The 22,125-nt window shown below is 42.4% G+C and overlaps 2 protein-coding genes across 2 annotated transcripts in view; both read left to right on the top strand.

The window, feature by feature from the left end:
- LOC310873314 (uncharacterized protein) overlaps positions 1–1,370 on the top strand; it is a gene marked incomplete at its 5' end in the record, with an annotated part of 57,946 nt that extends 56,576 nt beyond the window's left edge. The window contains one exon of the mRNA XM_083785663.1: positions 1–1,370. This exon is cut by the window's left edge and continues 161 nt beyond it. Coding sequence (XP_083641789.1) covers positions 1–429 — 429 coding nt within the window. The 3' untranslated portion in view covers positions 430–1,370.
- LOC310873856 (protein NLRC3-like) overlaps positions 1–22,125 on the top strand; it is a gene marked incomplete at its 3' end in the record, with an annotated part of 337,331 nt that overhangs the window by 165,331 nt on the left and 149,875 nt on the right. The gene's annotated exons all lie outside the window — the stretch shown is intronic.

Below are 22,125 nucleotides of genomic sequence, written 5' to 3'. Positions count from 1 at the left end.
AGCGAACGCTGCTACTCTGAGGTAGAGTGCAGTGGAGTGGTTTCTATAGCAGGGACTGACAGAGCAATCAGCAGGAAAGGAAATGGTTATGACTGTTGGCTTGGATTCAATGGCATGTCATGGAGTCTGGAGTGTGGTCGTGACATTTACTCTGTCAAACACAATGGGGAGAGGACTGTCCTCCCTGTCCGTCCCTCTAGACGCTCCATCAGAGCAGCAGTGGATGCTGACCGTGAGGTCAGGGAGGACGGGGTCTGCAGAGTAGCAGTGTATGTGGACCGTCCCGCTGGGACTCTGTCCTTCTATGACGTGTCCTCAGAGGACACTCTGACCCACCTGCACTCCTTCCAGACCACGTCCTCTGAACCCCTCTGCGTTGGGTTCACGTTGTTGTCTGGCTCCTCAGTGTGTCTGTGTGAGCAGAGATAGAGTCTCCATGTGAGCGAGGGTCACATCAGGTCACCATGGTTACTCCACATGTCTGAGTGAGTCCAGGTTGTCATGGTTACCACCGCCGCCAGTACGCCTGACATCATGGACTCCATATTTGGTCATGAGTGACTCCTCATGACATCATGGTGACATCACACTGATGATGTATATAAGAAGCACAGTGATGTGCTAAAGACCCCAAGATAGGGTTTGACCTCCGACCTCCAGATTGATAGGGTTTGACCTCCGACCTCCAGATTGATAGGGTTTGACCTCCGACCTCCAGATTGATAGGGTTTGACCCCTGACCTCCAGCTGAACATATTTTGTTCCAGGAATCTCCAAATTGTACATCAGTAGAATTGTTGCGCGCTCCAGTCCAGGGGAAACAAATATATATCCTTTAATAAATGCACCACGTCTGTGTGTGTGTGCACGTGTGTACGCACGCCTACGTCTGTGTGTGTGCACGTGTGTACGCACGTCTACGTCTCTGTGTGTGCACGTGTGTACGCACGTCTACGTCTCTGTGTGTGCACGTGTGTACGCACGTCTACGTCTCTGTGTGTGCACGTGTGTACGCACGCCTACGTCTGTGTGTGTGTGCACGTGTGTACGCACGTCTACGTCTCTGTGTGTGCACGTGTGTACGCACGTCTACGTCTCTGTGTGTGCACGTGTGTACGCACATCCATGTAACTCGAGAACTCTTCGCCCCGCTGACTTCTAGTGGTCGTTCAGGCGTTCCACAGTGTCCATGCTAGGTTCCCAACTTGCATCGTTCCCAAGTCGGCCGGTGGCCGACGGCACGTTTAGAATGGAAGCTTTACCCACGTCTCATTGGACAGCGTTACAATGTCTCAGGCTTTACCCACGTCTCATTGGACAGCGTTACAATGTCTCAGGCTTTACCCACGTCTCATTGGACAGCGTTACAATGTCTCAGGCTTTACCCACGTCTCATTGGACAGCGTTACAATGCCTCAGGCTTTACCCACGTCTCATTGGACAGCGTTACAATGCCTCAGGCTTTACCCACGTCTCATTGGACAGCGTTACAATGCCTCAGGCTTTACCCACGTCTCATTGGACAGCGTTACAATGCCTCAGGCTTTACCCACGTCTCATTGGACAGCGTTACAATGCCTCAGGCTTTACCCACGTCTCATTGGACAGCGTTACAATGTCTCAGGCTTTACCCACGTCTCATTGGACAGCGTTACAATGCCTCAGGCTTTACCCACGTCTCATTGGACAGCGTTACAATGCCTCAGGCTTTACCCACGTCTCATTGGACAGCGTTACAATGCCTCAGGCTTTCATCACGGGAGGATCCATTAGCCGTTTGCTGACCTCCTGGTGACGACCCGGGGTAATTTTCACCTTTAACCCATTCTGACCTGAGATCAGATTCATACGAGGTTTCCACTGGACACACACTGGTCTGATTAACCCATTCTGACCTGAGATCAGATTCTAAAAATGTCAGTCGTTCTTCGATTTTTCTAAAATAGCAGACCTACAAGCTCGTAGCGCGCCACTCGGTGGCGCGCTACGAGCTTGTAGATCTGCTATTTTTCAATAGCTTAAGCATAACATGATGCCGACACCAAAATGGGTTCCCGTTCAGAATGGGTTCAAACAAAGAGCGTGGCAAGGAGAGAGCAGGTGGCAGTGAAAGAGTTAACTGATATAATGCACAGCGTACACCTGCTGCTACTTCATGTCTGACCTCAGGTTCATGAATATGTAGATTTATACCTCATTAATGTACGGATATGTAGATGCATACCTCATTAATGTACGAATATGGAGATTTATACCTCATCTCAGGTTAATGTATGAATATGTAGATTCATACCTCATTGACGTATGAATATGTAGATTTATATACCTCATCTCAGGTTTATTTGTGAATTTTAAGATTTTTTGGGTCTTTGTTTTTCTTCATCTCCTTCAAATGTGTTTCAAAATAGCAGATCAACAAACTCACGACCGTCTCAACCAATCTAGTAGCATGCAGCCTGCCTGGTTACTGCTCCTAGTTATCACTAGTTAACACTAGTTAACACTAGTTAACTAGACCCTCTGTGTTTGAACCAGTCGTCACCACAGGGAGCTTTACAGATTACATTAGGTTAGGTTAGAGTAGATCAGATCTCCACACATTTACGTTTCATGAATGACTTTCCTTCAAGACTGATGATGGTGTTTTTTGTTTTGTTTTACTGATATTTGATTCTTGTATTCGATTTCTTTCATGTTCTCTTTTTGATGACATGTGTAACAGATGTTCCGGTTACAGGCTGGCCCAATGGTGGATTTTATTGTATGGCGTATTTTATTTCATGGTGTATTTTAATTCATGGTGTATTTTATTTTAAAGTCACCGTACCAACTTTGTGGTGTTCTGAAAACATGTTACTGTAAATAGCTCAGTGCCTAAATGATACAACATGTTACTGTAAATGGCTCAGTGCCTAAATGATAAAACATGTTACTGTAAATGGCTCAGTGCCTAAATGATAAAACATGTTACTGTAAATGGCTCAGTGCCTAAATGATACAACATGTTACTGTAAATGGCTCAGTGCCTAAATGATACAACATGTTACTGTAAATGGCTCTGTGCCTAAATGATGAAACATGTTACTGTAAATGGCTCTGTGGATACATTGCTAAGTGCCTAAATGATAAACTGTAATTGTTTTCATTTAATAAACGTATTGTTGAAAAGTCTGTCGTGGTTCTGTTGTCGTGTATTAATTATTCATAGTGTTTTCACATGACAGTTTGGCCACAGCTCATTGGTCAGGGTTTGACATTAGGATGTAAAACTATGACATGACGAAACAAGCTGTGAGACTTAAAGGTTCGTGAGAAATTCCATCACATAAACAAGGGAGAAAGAGAGCCTTATCTGTCTGAACACCCTTCATAAACAAGGGAGAAAGAGCCTTCTCTGTCCGAACACCCTTCATAAACAAGGGAGAAAGAGCCTTCTCTGTCTGAACACCCTTCATAAACAAGGGAGAAAGAGCCTTCTCTGTCCGAACACCCTTCATAAACAAGGGAGAAGGAGCCTTCTCTGTCTGAACACCCTTCATAAACAAGGGAGAAGGAGCCTTCTCTGTCTGAACACCCTTCATAAACAAGGGAGAAGGAGCCTTCTCTGTCTGAACACCCTTCATAAACAAGGGAGAAGGAGCCTTCTCTGTCTGAACACCCTTCATAAACAAGGGAGAAAGAGCCTTCTCTGTCTGAACACCCTTCATAAACAAGGGAGAAAGAGCCTTCTCTGTCTGAACACCCTTCATAAACAAGGGAGAAAGAGCCTTCTCTGTCTGAACACCCTTCATAAACAAGGGAGAAAGAGCCTTCTCTGTCTGAACACCCTTCATAAACAAGGGAGAAAGAGCCTTCTCTGTCTGAACACCCTTCATAAACAAGGGAGAAAGGGCCTTCTCTGTCTGAACACCCTTCATAAACAAGGGAGAAGGAGCCTTCTCTGTCCCAAAACCATCCGACAAGCAGACACCGTCACATCCTTTAAATCTCTTCTCAAAACCTACTTGTTCAGAGAAGCATCCCCCCCCCCAGCCCCGTTGAATGTTTGTTCACTGAACTCTGTCGGTATTTTTTATCTATTACATTGTTGTTATTTTTATATTGGATCCTTAAATATGCTTTCTACTGTTGGCCAGCTGGCTGTAAGTTGTTGATTTGCTATGCTATCTATTTAAGCACTTTGTGACTTTGTCCAGAAAAGTGCTATATAAATAAAGTTAATATTATTATTAAATATCGCAGCCCAGATTTGGCTCAAACTACAAGGGGTTGAGTTCGTTCTCCCATGCCACGGAAATCCACATTCCTTTACGACTGTTGGTGGGGCGCTACCAACAGTTGTTAGAGAAATGTGAATCCCTAGACTCCTTCAAAGCCGCTCTCAAAGAGCCCTTACAGGTGGCTGCAGTTCAAAACTGGCCCGGTAAAAAAGTCAATTTAGCTGGGGACCCCCTGGAACTGCCTCAAGGACCCCTGGGGGTCCCCGGACCCCACTTTGTGAACCACTGTTTTTAGAAGGCTGATTCTGTGTTTCAGACACTATTTGGGTTCATTTACAGGCTAAACACGGTGTTTCTCTGCATGGTAAACACAGACATTATATTTGAACACATGATAGAAGAAACCTTGACATGAACACAGAGAGAGAATATGTATTTATAGACCAAGTGTAACCATTAGAGCTGGGACTCCATTAAAAACAATAATCTAATTAATCAGAGGCTTTGTATTTAATTAATCTCGATTAATCGCATTTTAATCGCATATCAATATTTAACCCGAGAACAGTGAGAAACCTTATTTTCAAATGTGTTTTGTATCCCAGTGAATAGTGACTACGGGATTCCACTCATTTTCAACATTTTACTGTCAGTAAAATCAGTAACATTATGAAGTACATCTCAGTGACATCACAAACATGTACTTCATAATGTTACTGTTTTTTTCAGACCTCCAGTTCTATAGGCAACACAGAATGGGGGGACTTTTTATTATTTCCAGTGCACACAACTCCATAGAAAAATGCCTTTTATCCCAACAGTGATATATAGGCAGCTGATATATATATATATATATATATATATATATATATATATATAGGCAGAAAGTGCCTTATATATAAAGTGTCTTCAGTGTGTATATGAATACTCAAATGTGCTTTACATGGCTGGGCATGAGAAAACAAATAAAAACTACTTTATGATGGGGAAACAAAAAGGTGCGATTAATTTATCTGTAGTTCATCGCGATTAATTTTTCTGTAGTTAATTAATCTAAATTAATCGCAATTAGTCCCGGCCCTAGTAACCATATATGGAACGGAGAAATAGCAGTAATTTAATCAGATTGATGGAATACTTTATTAACACTTTGTAGAGAAAAGAAAAGCACAGTAAAGTCCAGTTCAATACAAGGTCTGTTAAGAGGATTTGGTACAATTTACAATTTAGGCATTTATCAGACGCTCTTAATCCAGAGCAATTTACAATAAGCAAGAACAAAAAGCATGGGAATACATCACATAAAAACATTTATCATGAAACATGCGTAAGCTAAGAAAGTAACAGTGGAATATCTATATTATGAGACTATAGGCTACATATAAACTATATATACTACTATGCTATACATTATATGAGCCCAGCGGTGCCCTGCTCTGGAATCATTTCATTCGTTGATTTGAGAAAGAATTAAGAAAGAACAACATGAGACGGAGACTGGGACGAATACTGGACTACTCGCCCCGGTGCGTGCCCGTTTTTCCTCCCGGAATTCTCCCCAGTGAGGGGGATAACTTTGTAATATGCTATTGGCTGTTTGTATTCTTTTTGGAAAAATATAAAAAGATACTCCTGTAGAAAGGCTATATTATTTTACTTACATTGACCCTATAAACAATTTAGTATTATTTATTTAGTAGAAATTCAAAGTCCAGCCGTCTGCTGTACAGCCTCTCCCACCCCTCACTGGGGAAGGTTCTGGGAGGAAAACAGAAACGGGGCGAGTAGCCTTGTTACCACCGGGACTGGGACCGTCTAGCAGTTAATTGTGTTTTTATTAAACACATCTCTTCCATGTGTAGCCCATGTTTTGTTATGGCATCATCATGCTCTTATGCCCGTGGATATGCAGAGTGAACTTAACAATGATAAATGAATGATAATACCTTTTAGTAGCATGCCAAAGTTTGTGCTATTGCCATAGAGAATGCATTGGGCGTTTAAACATATTTCTTTGTCACACCATCACCAAACACGGGTATATTTTACCCAATATAACATATTCCATAACAAAATGTAAATATATTGCAGTACAGCAATACGTGGCAACTGGAGCTTTACTCTTCTTTAATATTTCGTCATGCCTGTTTACTATAGGCCTGCTATAGTAAACATTTTAAACATTTTAAAACAATGTAATATAAACCATGAAAAGTTGAATCATACACTTTATCAATGCAGCCAATTCAGTTTCACTGTCATGAAATTAATGAATGAATAAAATACATAAATAAATTGTGCGTGTGTGTTTGTGTGTACTGTGTGCGCGCGCGCGCGTGTGTGTGTGTGTGTGTGTGTGTGTGTGTGTGTGTGTTTGTGTGCGCGCGCGTGGGTGCGTGCTTTTGTGCGTGCGTGCGGAGGGGGGGGGTCCTTGAGCTGCGGTGCACGGGATGCGCATGCGTCCTCTGGTCGCTCACGCCACCTTGTGGTCAAACCAATAACCACACCCCCACCACGCTAGAGTGTTTGTTGCTACAATAAGCCGTTTGTTTTCATGAATAACTCGTAAACATAACATTTCATTGACATGGACATCGATCAGGCCGTCGGTGTTTTTACCAGGCTGGAGGAAAACAACAACAAAAGCTTCTACAAGAAGCTGTGGAAACGAACAGTCCTCAGTCTGCGGTCTGTCAAACTATCAGGTGAGTGTTTGCAGGTGTTGGCTTGGGCTTCCTGTCGGCTTATTTACCTCAGTGGTTTTCAACGTCCATTAGCCTGTTTATTCGGCTTTTGAGCCACGGAACCACCGTTTGATGACATTTAGCCCTATATCAGACCCATTTCTACAACATTGCTTTTAATTGATCTTTTATTTATTTATTTTGTTATTCATGTCCTCACTGTATTGCATTACTGCTTGTTTTTTAATGTCGTTGCCTTGCTTTTCTTTTATTCTCCATTGTTCTGTAAAGCACTTTGAGCTGCATTTCATGTCATGAAAGGTGCTATTATTATTATTATTTGAGCCACGGACCACCATCTGATGACATTTAGCCTCTCAGACCCATCTGAGCCACGGACCACCATCTGATGACATTTAGCCTCTCAGACCCATCTGAGCCACGGAACCACCATCTGATGACATTTAGCCTCTCAGACCCATCTGAGCCACGGACCACCATCTGATGACATTTAGCCTCTCAGACCCATCTGAGCCACGGACCACCATCTGATGACATTTAGCCTCTCAGACCCATCTGAGCCACGGACCACCATCTGATGACATTTAGCCTCTCAGACCCATTTGAGCCACGGAACCACCATCTGATGACATTTAGCCTCTCAAACCCATCTGAGCCACGGACCACCATCTGATGACATTTAGCCTCTCAGACCCATCTGAGCCACGGAACCACCATCTGATGACATTTAGCCTCTCAGACCCATCTGAGCCACGGAACCACCATCTGATGACATTTAGCCTCTCAGACCCATTTGAGCCACGGACCACCATCTGATGACATTTAGCCCCTCAGACCCATCTGAGCCACGGAACCACCATCTGATGACATTTAGCCTCTCAGACCCATCTGAGCCACGGACCACCATCTGATGACATTTAGCCCCTCAGACCCATCTGAGCCACAGACCACCATTTGATGACATTTAGCCTCTCAGACCCATTTGAGCCACGGACCACCATCTGATGACATTTAAGCTAAATTCCAATACCTCAACTTTCAGACTCGCTCACTCTCCTCGCGTCCTCCACTCGCTCCTCGGCTCCGCCCCCAGCGAGGAGGAGAGGATCCGATGCGAGGACAGAGTGGTGGTCACTGGTGGAGAGAAATTTTCTCCTGATTCGGAATGCACTACGCTGTCATTTTAAAGCGACGGCATAATTCGGCGATCACTTGTGACGTGTCCCACAGCTGGATCACTGGAACACAACGGGCTGAATACAACCTTCCGATCGTATACCCTGCGAGAGTTGTCATTGCCATAAATATAAGTTTACATGTGTAACCAGGTAGACCTGTTACTATGACAGCATCATTGGCGGAGCACATGCTATTGTCTGGTATAGTATAGCACAACTGTCATGTCTTAATCCCTTTTGTTTTGTAATAAAGTCACTTTTAACTAGGATTTGGGAATTGATATATTCTAACATCATCTTCTCTTTGCAGTGAAGCCATTCATTATTAATAAGTATTTCATTCTGCTTTTGAGTTATAAATAAAATAATAATCATTGTACAATTGGAAACGCACGTCTCTGCTCCTTTTCTTTATCTCAGCCCAGTGGGTTCTCAATTGGTAGCCTATCATTTTGTATTATTATCATATTAATCTCTGCCAGGTGAAACTCCCAGGGTGACGTATAGTGGTAAAGTGCCCTGGTCACACATGCATAGAATAGTAGCCTACCGAATAGCAGAATAGACAATTCATCACAATCTTATTTAATCTTCCCCTCTATTCTTCTATACTGTTGGTTCACTTTTTATTCCCTTTTTTTCTAACTGTGTATTTCATGATTTCTATTTTTATTTTTGCATAGATGTATTTATGTCTTTAAATGTTTTGATGAATTGAAAATGGAAGACCATATAGCAGTTTTTATATTGACCTGTACCTTCCTTGGACTGTACCTATTCAAAACTGATTCAATCAGTCAATCTATTTATTTATTTTTAATTCCCAGAAATGCTCTTTGTTTACACTCCAAATGTTATGGACCTTAATTACTATATGCCCTATTGGCTGGCAACACAGAACACACACCAGGTGATGCCTATCATGAACGAATATCAAGAATATAAAAGGGGTTCTACAAACAATTTGATGATCACCAGACAAGATGAAGACAGCTCTGATTACAGCTTCTTGGCTGTGGCTGCAGCTGAAAAGGCAAGAACAACAAAATGAGCAGCAGGGCCTGTCCGCTCGCAGGAGAGCACGTATCCGCCGTGCATTAATACTGCTCATCCACAAGGTAAGCCAGCTGTTCTTAAACCAAACATCAGTAAGTGGTAGGCAATGTCATGGATGTCAAACAAAATCCTACAATTCACACATCTTGTGTTTTGCATGCACTGTCAAGCACTCATTACGGTCAGTCATTTACATGAATGGATACATAGCAAAGTTAATAATGACAGGCCTCATGCCATTGTAGAGATTCTTGATAAATTGCATGTATTTCAGACTACAAACATATAGTTCATGTGTACATGACAACAATCATTCACTTTCAATTCACAGGACCAAAGTCCTGCATCTCTGGTAAGGTACGCCATTGTAAACAGGAGTGTGCGTGTCCTGAAGATATGGTTTGACCCCAACTACCCTCACCTCAGGAGGGAGTACCGCCTGAGCCGGGAAACCATCGTGGCCCTCATCAGGCTGCTGCCAAATGAGGGGACACATGGCTGGGGACGGGACATCATGGTCCTTGTCACACTGTACTGGCTGGCACATGGCGCCTCCTATTTGGTGGTGTCCGGGGCATTTGACATGCCAAAGACCACTGTGCATAGGCTGGTCCACAGTGGCACGTATGCCATTGCAGCTCTTCGCACAGAGGTGATCAGTTTTCATTTTGGTTTAACATGAAGCATGATATTCTAGAAGCCTTTAAACAGCTCATTCCAAATACACATGCTTCAACATACAAAACGAGAACAACAAGAACAACAATCAACACACTCATTGAAACATATATGACACAACAACTCTTAAGATACGGATATGCAATGCAGTAATTCAATAATCATGTTTTTTTGTTTAACAATAGGTCATCCGGTTCCCTGCTGCTCATGAGCTGGCAGAGGTTGGGCAAGGCTTTGAAGGCCTGGGCAACAGTCCAGTTTTCCGAAAATGTGTTGGTGCCATTGATGGGTGCCACATACGGATTAAGCTCCCCTCTGGACCACACTGCCAGGAGTACATGAACAGAAAGCTCTTCCCTTCCATACAGGTATCACCTTATGTCTTATCAAGTACTATGTGTAAATAAATATGTAGATCATTTTCTTCCCCTTTGCACTGTTCTTATTCTCCCCTTTCTTTATGGAAATGTCATAAACGATGGGGCCTCAAAAATGTATTCACCCACTGATGAATTAGTTTCACCTGTAAACCTGTGATGTGACAATAAAGTTGCTTCTGATTCTGCAGCTGCAAGGTTTATGTGACTCGAAGGCCAGGTTCCTAAACACCTTCGTGGGGTATCCTGGCCGTGTCAATGATGCCAGAATCCTGAGGAACAGGTATGAGAATTGTATCATTCCATCTTGCAGGATCATGGTCCAAATACCTTTACTTATCATTCATGTGTGTGGGCTTGATATGCCAAGGCATTTCCCCCTTGCTGTACAATAAATAACATTATTTTCTCTTAACAGCGGGATGTACAGGGAGTCTCTGTACCCTCCTCCAGGGTACTTTATTGTGGGCGATGGTGGCTACCCATGCATCAGTGCTCCCATACCATTAGTGGCACCGTACCGGGATCCAGTCCAACCCATTAAGGTCCGGTACAACCACCACCATTCCAAGGCTCGCTCCATCATTGAGCGGGCCTTTGGCAGGCTGAAGGTGAGATGGAGGTCCCTGCTCTTCAAGGCCCTGGAGGTCCACAACACCTTTGTCCCAGCTGTGGTCACTGCATGTTGTGTACTACACAACATTGCTATTACTGAAGGGGACATAATAGAGCCTGACGATGAGGAGGAGGAGGAGGAGGATGGACCTCCAGCCGGTCCAGAGAGGGGGGAACAGTGTGGGGAAGGTCTGCGGGACAGAATGGCAGCCCAACTGTCGGCTCCAGACCCAGAGCACATACCTTATCACATGGACGAGCATGATTATTTGTAGTTTTTTGTTTTGTTTTTGTTTAACCTTTCATTTATTTCATGAATAAAACTTCTGGGCGTTGATACACTAGACTCTTTTCATTTAATGCATGTTCTTACATGATGTACTGGAGTATGTCTAGTGTGTTTCTTCTATTTAAATAATTAGTATGAGATGGAATTGGAACTTACCACTTGTGCTATACTGCCCTGGTTTTAAAAAAACTGGTTAACTTAAATGCAGTTGAAGAATTGAAGTTTAAATAAACAAACACATTAAACCAATTCCTATTAGGGTAATGATTGATAGTGTTTCTGGCATAGAATGAAAGAATACATTTGTTATAGAAATAGCAAATTGTTCATCTACAAGCTTATATCCTTTTTCTTAAGAAATGGGGGGGAAAACAATAAGGAAGGATCCACACACTCGAATATGGCCACAATTTGGAATTTATTTGTGACTCCAGCACCTCAAAAGGGTCACTTAAATGTACAGTATACCAGCAGATGGTCGGTGGCTTCTTTAGAAATGAAATAATGCCTCTGAAGAAATGAAATAATGCCTCTGAAGAAATGAAATAATGCCTCTTAAATAAATGAAATAAATGTCTCTTAAAAAATGCCTCTTAAAAAATGCCTCTTAAATAAATGTCTCTTAAAAAATGCCTCTTAAATAAATGTCTAAAGAAAAGATCTTTTTTTTTTTTAATTCACCAGCTCCGCCAACAGGTCAAGGAACCTGGTATTGTCCCGCTGCTGAGCAGCATGGCGCTGCTCCTCCCTAGCCTGGCGCTCTTCCTCCCTCCTCTGCTCTTCCTCAAGGAAGTCTGTGATGGATTTCCTTTTTCTTGAAGGAGCAGAGGAAGAGGCGGCAGGGGGGGGGGGCAGATGAGGTGGAGGAGGATGAGGCAGATGGGGCGGCAGATGAAGATGAGGTGGAGGAGGATGAGGCAGATGGGGGGGCGGCAGAGGCAGATGAAGATGAGGCGGATGGGCGTTTGGCAGAGGAAGATGAACTGGTGGATGGACGCTTGGCAGAAGATGAGGAGGATGATGATGTACCGGTGGATGGATGTGAGGTGGAGGATGATGTGGAACCGGAGGATGGGGGACAGACAGAGTTGCCTGGCTCACCGTCCTCCTGGCCAGGAGATGAGCCAGGCATTTGGGAGGACACACCCCTGGCCGTCTGGACTACAGTGCTATTAGAATCAATGAGAACCGGGGGCACCATAGAGGGGGTGTCCCCGATGGCATCGTGCATCTCTGCAAACCAGGGCCAGGTTATGGGTGTGTCCTCCCCTCTATCCGTCCCTGACCCAGTAGGGGGACATTTGATCTCCTACAAGAAAAGAAGCAACATTGTAGTTGAACAGCCTTACAAGTTTCACAATGTGTGAGACTAGTATATATACATGCACACACACACACACACACACACACACACACATACACACACACACACACACACACAGCAGAGGCCAAACGGCACGAAGCACTTGAAATTGCACACTGCAACCATACCTTGTATTTTCTTTTTAAATTGTCCCATTTCTTGCGGAGCTGGGTGGTGGTGATAATGCCTTCGACTTGCATCATAATCTGTACTTTCCTGAGGAATACAAAACATGTTACATGCACACATTCTACTAATAAATTACATGTGTTGGGAATTTGATGGTAATGGTTCATGCTATTGAACTTGTAATAGGGATGATGTCAGGATACGCACATTCATACAATTGTCAACTCTACATATACAGTAAAATACAGTCCAGCAGCTGACTGAACATTTAACATATAGAAAGTGCATATCCACATTGTTTTGAAGCTTTCAATGAAATACATGTTCATCTTTGTCACTATATTAATATTGATAGTGACAAAGATGAACATGTATTTCATTGAAAGCTACAAAACAATGTGGATATGCACTTTCTATATGTTATCCTGCAAGTTGAAATGTACACAACTAAAGCTCAGTTTGTTCTGATACATATTGTGACAAATAAAATGCTAATTGATGCAACTCACGTCCACTCATTTTTTGCAGAATTACGTCTGCCATCAAACAGATGCTCGCTTGTCGTTCTCACCAGTATGAGCGACCGAGTCTCTTCATCCGTCCCTGACTCCCTGTAAAAGGAATTGTTTGTGTCAAGCTAGTATGTATGTAGTATGACACAAATGTGTCTTTGATGAGACAGAATATGCACATAATATTCATAGATTTACGTATATGAACTGTCATTTTCTTTACGTTTGGATGTATATTTTTTTGATATGTGGATTCCTAAAAAAAAAACACATGTGCACAGAAGTTACAGAACCAGTTATCTTCATTCATCAATGTGGATGGCCACATTGCAATCTCTATAATTAACATTGTTGGTGTGCACAGCCATTTATTCCAGAATTAATATAGCGCATGTATGCGCAAACTTACATATATGGATTGGTTCTGCCTCCTTCCTTGCCATCTTCGCTAGTTCGCTTGCGTTTGTTTGTGTACTATCCACATGTGGAGGGGGCGTTTATATACGTCACTGGGGAAGGAAAAACGTGTACACGTGATGCGGAAATCCGGCGCGAGGAGACGAAATACCCCACCGAGCCTGCACCTGATGTACACTCGCTCTATGCGGTCTCGGAGAGCTCACTCGGCTCCTCCACTCGACTGTCCTCTCCTCCTCGATGGAGCGCTTTAACAATCGGAACGTTAACCATTTCCGGGTCACGCTGGAATGACCCCGAGTGACCGAGTGGGAGTGAGCGAGTGGCCGAGATTTTGGGTATTGGAATTTAGCTTTAGCCTCTCAGACCCATCTGAGCCACGGACCACCATCTGATGACATTTAGCCTCTCAGACCCATCTGAGCCACGGACCACCATCTGATGACATTTAGCCTCTCAGACCCATCTGAGCCACGGACCACCATCTGATGACATTTAGCCTCTCAGACCCATCTGAGCCACGGAACCACCATCTGATGACATTTAGCCTCTCAGACCCATCTGAGCCACGGACCACCATCTGATGACATTTAGCCTCTCAGACCCATCTGAGCCACGGACCACCATTTGATGACATTTAGCCTCTCAGACCCATCTGAGCCACGGACCACCATCTGATGACATTTAGCCTCTCAGACCCATCTGAGCCACGGACCACCATCTGATGACATTTAGCCTCTCAGACCCATCTGAGCCACGGAACCACCATCTGATGACATTTAGCCTCTCAGACCCATCTGAGCCACGGAACCACCATCTGATGACATTTAGCCTCTCAGACCCATCTGAGCCACGGACCACCATCTGATGACATTTAGCCTCTCAGACCCATCTGAGCCACGGAACCACCATCTGATGAGATCATGATAATTACTCAGACCCAAAACTATATCGGCTTTTAGAATGTTTTGTTGTGTTGGATAAGATTGATTGAAGTAACAGTTTTGCAGCATGGCTACATTTCACATGAAAGCACAACTCAATACAGAGACTGTTACTGTGGACAGCATTACACTTGTTTACAATAGGGTCCACCATTTTCAATTCATCTGAACATTTAGACTAGAGACTAACAAATATACACTTCTATAAAAGATTTTGTCCACAATTCCATTCTGTATTGATGTTGGTACCACCTATCAAAATGACAATCATTCATTTAGCTGGGGACCACCTGGAAGGACCAATGGTGCACTGGCTTAGCTAATTAACTGCTTAATTATCATTAAAGGAATTGGATGTTTTTTGATAAAGCAGCTAGTAGTTAGTTAGAAGCATTGTTTTGTATGATATGATGATATGATATGAGTGTGGCGCGCTGTGATATTTGGACAGCTTGTAGATCTGCTGTTTGTATGCATTTCATACAAATCTTGATATTGCTTAATGTGCAACATTGTGATTTGGATTGGACACACACACACACACACACACACACACACACACACCCCTGAGTCAAAATGACTAATTGACATCACCAGCTGCTGGATTGGAAGTGACTGTTGAGTCGTGTTGTTTTGCATAATGTTTCGTTCCTTGTGTACAACATATAGACCATGTTTAAGTAACAACACGAGATAACTACAATGTTTTTTAATGTGTTCATTTATTGACACTGTGCGGAAGATCAATTATCTGTGGGTCACCACCGGCCTGTCTGATCTGCAGTGTTGTTGGCTGTCCTGTTGATTGGGAATAGGTGCCAAAGCACTGTAGAGGGGTGTTCATGTTCATGTTTGTTTGGTGTTTAGTCTTTTTGAGTGGTGCAACCACGGCCATCTTACCATATAAGTTAATGGCAAGGTGCTAACAAGGCCAGTGTTGTTTTTGGCAGCACATTTCTATTTTAGTTTTAGTCTTAGTCCCTTGAATAGTTTTCATTTAGTTTTAGTCACATTTTAGTCACCCGGAATGTTTTATTGTTAGTCTAGTTTTAGTCGACTAAATATCATAAGATTTTAGTCGACTAAATCTACAGGTGATTTAGTCGACTAAAATGTATTTTGGCGGGCCTTGATGCCGTCATAATGACGGCATCATATTTTGGCATCAAAATAGCCGATCTACAAGCTCACAACGTGTCGCGCTGCGACGCGTTGTGAGCTTGTAGATCGGCTATTTTCACCATGCAACCAAGTGTAAAATGACTTATACTGGATCTCTTGTCCACTAGTCCCTTCCTAACATTTTAGTCTAGTTTTTATTCGTTGACGAAATTGTCTGTATATTTAGTCTTAGTTTTAGTCATCATAGATAGTTTTCATTTAGTTTCCATTTAGTTTTCGTCAGTGGAAAAAGGTAGACGACGAACATTTTTCGTTTTAGTTTTAGTCGACGAAAACAACATTGAACAAGGTGTAACTTCCCATAGACAGCCCATCCATCCAAACAGAAAAGTCCTCTCTGATTGTATTAAACAAGGTCAAACTCACCAACATTGCAGCTGTACGGAAAGCTTGAATGATTCTCTTTCTATCCTCTAAGTCATGGTTGGGCTGATGGAGAGGGCCACCATTCAGTATTTTAGCTGTGACGTGAGCGCCCCCTCCTGAGATACTTCAGTATTTTAGCTGTGACGTGAGCGCCCCCTCCTGAGATACTTCAGTATTTTAGCTGTGACGTGAGCGCCCCCTCCTGAGATACTTCAGTATTTTAGCTGTGACGTGAGCGCCCCCTCCTGAGATACTTCAGTATTTTAGCCGTGACGTGAGCGCCCCCTCCTGAGATACTTCCGGGTCCTACTTTTGTGTCGCTTTTGTGTCCCCATGGAGTTATACTGTGACGCTCCGTCGGACTAAATCTGAGACGAAAACAACCACGAAAGTCTCATTTTACCGCTTTCCTTTCCTCGCAACAACAAAGCTGCGCTGCTCTCCAAAATCTGGCTGTGACAGGCCGTCTGCCCCACACGGAATACTATCGCCATTTTATTTTATTGTGTCAACTAAATCCTCATTAATGCAAACTAGATTCAACATACTCAAGCCTGCACACATTCTAAATATGCCCCCGAAATATTTTACCGAGCAAATGGACTGTTGCCACCTTCAATAATAATGATAATAATAGTCTTTATTGTCTCCACATCATATATTTTTGTTGGCATGGACACTTAATAATTCTACTCGAGTTGGAACCATTAAGACCCATTTTAACCCTCAATGGCTTCCTTTCTGAAAAATAACGTCAATTTAAAAAGATTCACGCGTTTAGATATTCTATTTACAATGGGATGCGGACGGGAGCTGGTGCCACTTGGACCCGGACGTAACGTAGCACTACAAAATGACGTCGGACTTAAATACTGAATATTTCCATACTCACTCCAGAGGGGCTACATTGCTGTCGTAGAAAGAATAGCAGATCTACAAGCTCAAAACACGTCGCGTTTTCAGCTTGTAGATCTGCTATTTCTTGCTATATTCGAATTGAAATCTTGAATTATTTTTTGCTATTTTTGAATTGGAATCCTGAAAATTAACATTCTTATGTAATTTCAAATGCCTTTAATTATACGTGTGTTGAGCATTGAGCTACTAATTCAGACTGAAGTAATTACAGCTGGTCATGTTTGCATGTTGTGGAATTGTAAACGGCTGAAACCAATAATATGTCAGTATTCTGACATTAACCTGAGGGCCACAATAAGTGAAGGTGGGGGCCGCATGTGGCCCCCGGGCCAACAGTTGACCATGTATGCTCTAAGTGTTTGTTTAATATAAATCCACTGTAGACATGGTATGAGCTACTTTTTGTCCATGCAGGTGATTATTTTTCTAAGTGCTGGAGTTTGGAAGTGCTCGTTAGATATCACTCAACTGCCCTGTGTACCACCTGTTTTGAATTTGCACATGAAATGCAAGAGGCAGCAGGACGCTGCTTTACTGAAAACGAGTGCTTCCAAACTCTGATGGCAAGAGTTTCCATCAGAGTTTGGAAGCACTCGTTTTCAGTAAAGCGACGTCCTGCGGCCTCTTGGATTATGTGCTAATTCAAAACAGGTGGTACACAGGACAGTTGAGTGATATCTAACGAGCACTCCCAAACTCCAGTCCAGCACTTAGAAAAATAATCACCTGTGCAAGGACACAAAGTAACTCATAACATGTCTACAGTGGATTTTTTATGAAACAAACACTTTGAGGATAGAAAGAGAATCATTCAAGCTTTCCGTACAGCTGCAATGTTGGTGAGTTTGACCTTGTTTAATACAATCAGAGAGGACTTTTCTGTTTGGATGAATGGGCTGCCTATGGGAAGTTGCACCTTGTTAGCGCCTTGCCATTAATGCATATGGTATTGGTAAGAGGTTGTGTCACAGCATGACAATATTTAGTGTGTGTTCACCACCAGGTGTCACTGTTGCACAGCCTAACAGACAGATACAGTACAGTACAACTCACTTCAGAGGGCTCAGATTTTGGAGTGTTGGGAGTTTGGAAGCACTCGTTGTTGTTAACTGGCTGTGCTGCTGCCTCCTGCATTGTGTGCAAATTCAAACCGGTGATATGCAGGGCCGTTCAGTGACTTGAAACGAGCGCTACCTGCACAGCATTTCTTGACAGAAAGTAGCTCATAATAATATAAAATGTCTACGCTGTTTTAATCGAGTACATTTTGAAATCCGGACCATATTTCGACATGGAAGCATTGATGCTTTTGCTTAAACGGATAGTTCACAATGTTTTAACTTGAGCTGTATGAAATAATTGCCATTAATTAATATAGTTGTTGCAACTGTATTCATTGATTGACAGAGTCTCGTGGTGGGAGTTCTGCTCTGGTTTTGGTGAATATTAAAGGGACAATTCACCCTTTTTGCAAAAACATAATCTGTTAATGACGATTAGAAGATTTAGAACACTTTCCGTGGGGTCTTTGTGTGTAATATGTGGTTTTAATATTTGAGCAGTGGGCCCAGTGTCTTTGACGTCATGGACACTGGGCTCACTTCCTTCCTGGACTACAATTCCCATAATGCTTTGTGCACTGCTCCTCCTTGTGGATAGAGGGAGGGCTGTCAGGCTGCATCCGAATTGCTAGGGTTGTTCCCTACTCCCTACCCCCCATACGGGGATCCAGACTCTAGTGGACTCTATAGTGATGATTTCGGACAATACTCCCTGTATGGGGAGCACCGACTCTGACGTCAATATCGGTACAGGGCGCTGTAGGTCCGCGGGTTCATGTACTTTTTATTTGCATGAAATCCGGTCCACTCACAGTTAACAGTCTTTGTATTGAGTTTGTGCTTGAAATGTACTGTAAATTCTGCAAACTGTTAATAAATATTTCAATCAATCAATCAATCAATCAATGCCTACATAATGAAGTTTTAATGTATTTATCGCAATTCAATGAAATAATGTTAGATAGCATATTTTTTCATGGCAGGAATTAATGAATATTAATAAAACATATGTTCGGACACAATTAATGTGTCTCACATGCATGTATTTAGCCTACGTTTGTGATAAAGAATCTCACAAATATATTCTACAGCAAGCAACTGATTCCTCTCCTAACGTCATGCGCTGGGCCTGGGTGATACAATGGATCAGTAATACTATTGCAAATGAGTAATTTATTATAAATACAATAAAACAATTTCAAATAAATGCACAGATCATTTGTCTCGAGATCTGTAGCTTCGAGATCCGCCAGGGAAGGGAAAACGAAAGTTTAAAAAGTACATTTGTGTTGAGTTCTTTCGCTGGTTCAACTTCTGCCTCTTCTGAGTTGGAGCGCAATGAGCGCATGCATGCAGAAGCAGCGCACGTGCGCAAACGCGTGCATGTGTGCTCAAGAGCGAGCTTGAGCAATGCATTATGGGGCAGATTTGCTTCGCTGTGTTTTTGTAGTGACCATCTGATGCTCCCTACAATTCCCGGTGCATTGTGGGATACTTCAGTCCACTATGTTAGGGTGCAAAAATGCTCTCTACACATTCGGACACTACAACAAAATGGCGGAACGCCAAAGTAGTGCACTATATGGGGCATAGGGAATGCATTCGGACGAGACAACATGTAGTCCAGGAAGTAAAGTGAGCCCAGTGTCCATGACATCAGAGACACTGGGCTCACTGCTAAAATCTAAAATATCCAAAACCACATATTACACTCCTAAAGACCCCAAAGGAAAGTGTTCTACATCTTCTAAACATATTGTTTTGCAAAAAAGTTTCCCTTCATTTTCCGGTCACTGGGGGGCACTGGGGTAAGAAATATGTTTTCTACCACTGCCTTTTCGACCAATGACAAAGCTTCTAGGAACATCTTTGAATGCCGATTGTGGCCCCTAGATTTGTCACAGAGACGTAACATTATGTTTGGAGCGTTTTACTCATATCTGGCTGTCTGAATACCAAAGAAATCAATTAAAAAAAATGTCCTTATAACTTTGAGAAATATTGCTTCTAGCAGCTTTAATTCTCAGGGCTTCTTGGTAATCCAGTCCCAATGCAATGCCCATATATGGAGTGTCACGGCAGCCTCCGTGTCGCTCTATGTTCTCGCTTGTGTCACGAGGCGTGACGGACTGACGCCCGTATATGGTGGAGTGACTGATGGGTCACGCCACGGGCTTTGCAGGTTTTCATAGTAATCTACGGTCCCAATTATTAAGCAGAATGTCCCGTTTCACACACGTTTTCAAATGTATAAAATGTATACAGATATTTTGAAAATGGCAGATCTATACAAACTAAACAATGTGTCACATCGCATGCTTGTAGATCAGCAATTTTCAAAGTGTATATAGGGCTTAATGTGGTTGATGTGTGTTTTGTACTAATGATCTAAATCAGTGGTTCTCAACCAGTGGTCCGGGGACCACCAGTGGTCCTTGAGAGGGTTCCAGCTAGGTGGTCCCCAGCTAAAGGATGGATAGTTGGTAACCAAATGAACCCTTACAGAGCGTTGCAGTTTTCATGACGACGAGAGACCCGGAAAAGAATAACGTTCATTTTCCTCAAAGTATTTATTTAAAGATGTTTAAGCCGCGGACAGAGCCAACTCAAGTGGTCAGAAATCAACTCAAACTCAAATCAGAGATCAACCAAGGTTCATGTTTTAGGTTATCAGAGAAAGTAAAAGATGAATGTTTAAAAAAAAATCATTTGCTTCTTTCTTTCGTTTTAGGGATTTTAGCTCTTTTTGACAGGGGGGCGGGGGCATTCGAGCATGTGGGCTAAATATGTATTTTTGTACAACATTTTATGGTGATTTATTTTTTTATTATTTACTTTATAGTCCTACTAGATCCCAGGAAATTGCATCTGGCCACAGAAGATCACAGGATCTACTGAATGTGAAGGTAGTCTACTGGGGGAAGCCACACTGTGTGTCATAGGCTCAATATGTCAGTCACATTCAGTAGATCCTGTGATCTTTTTTTTGTGGCCAGATTTCTTGGGGTCTAGTAGGACTATAGTAAATAATAAAAAAATAAATCGCCATAACATTTTGTAAAAAAATACATATTTAGCCCTACACTCGAATGCCCCCCCTCCCTGTTAAAAACGGCTAAAATCCCTAAAACGAAAGAAAGCTGCAAATGAAACCTTTTAGTTTCTCTAATAAAACCTAAAACATGAACCTTGGTTGAAAAAAACTAAAGTTGTGCTTTACATTTTGAGGTATTTGCACTTGAAAGTTTTGAGAAGATATTTATAGAAGAAGATATATATTGAGATAGCTTTAGATTGTGGGGGGCCTAAATAATATAGTAGAAGTGTTTTTTATCAAGATTTGATCAATGTCACCGCATGGTCCACACACTACAAATTAAGAAAAAAAAGAAAACGTTTTTCTTTCCTTTTTTACCCTCACAAAGACATGCCGTAATCCTTGTCTTAGTTTTTTTAGTTTAGTTATGTTGTTTATGTTGTTGTTGTTGTTAGGTGCCGATGGGAGGCGAGCAGCGAATGAGGACGTTTCCTCCTCTGGTGTGGGAGGAGTTTACCCTGGAGGGACAGGGTCACATGACCGCCAGCGCTGACCTCACCATGTCCTCCGCAGGTCAGAGGTCACACACACACACACACACACACCTTAACACATTCACCGTCGATGTTTGACTCATACTTCCATAATACTGTAGTGGTGCTTTGACTGTCACACAATACTTCCATTTTGCCGTATTAGTGCTTTAACTGTCACACAATGGTGTACGGTGTATACAGTAGGCCTATCTATATATATATATATATATATATATATATATATATATATATATATATATATATATATATATATATATATATAGATAGGCCTATACACCGTATGGTGTTCCCCGAGATTTTTAGGCTATGAAAAGTACAATGGTGTACGGTGTATACAGTAGGCCTATCTATATATATATATATATATATATATATATATATATATATAGATAGGCCTATACACCGTATGGTGTTCCCCGAGATTTTTAGGCTATGAAAAGTGTGCCCTGGACTGGAGCAAAAAAGGTTGGGAAACAATGGCCTAGAAAAACCTGTTTCTTTCTAGACACTTCCTACTTTGT

Source organism: Protomyctophum parallelum (genome assembly GCF_964188405.1).
Source record: "Protomyctophum parallelum genome assembly, chromosome: 16".
NCBI lineage: Eukaryota > Metazoa > Chordata > Actinopteri > Myctophiformes > Myctophidae > Protomyctophum > Protomyctophum parallelum.
The sequence above is the reverse complement of the archived record's forward strand: the minus strand, read 5'-3'. Positions and strand labels throughout refer to the sequence as shown.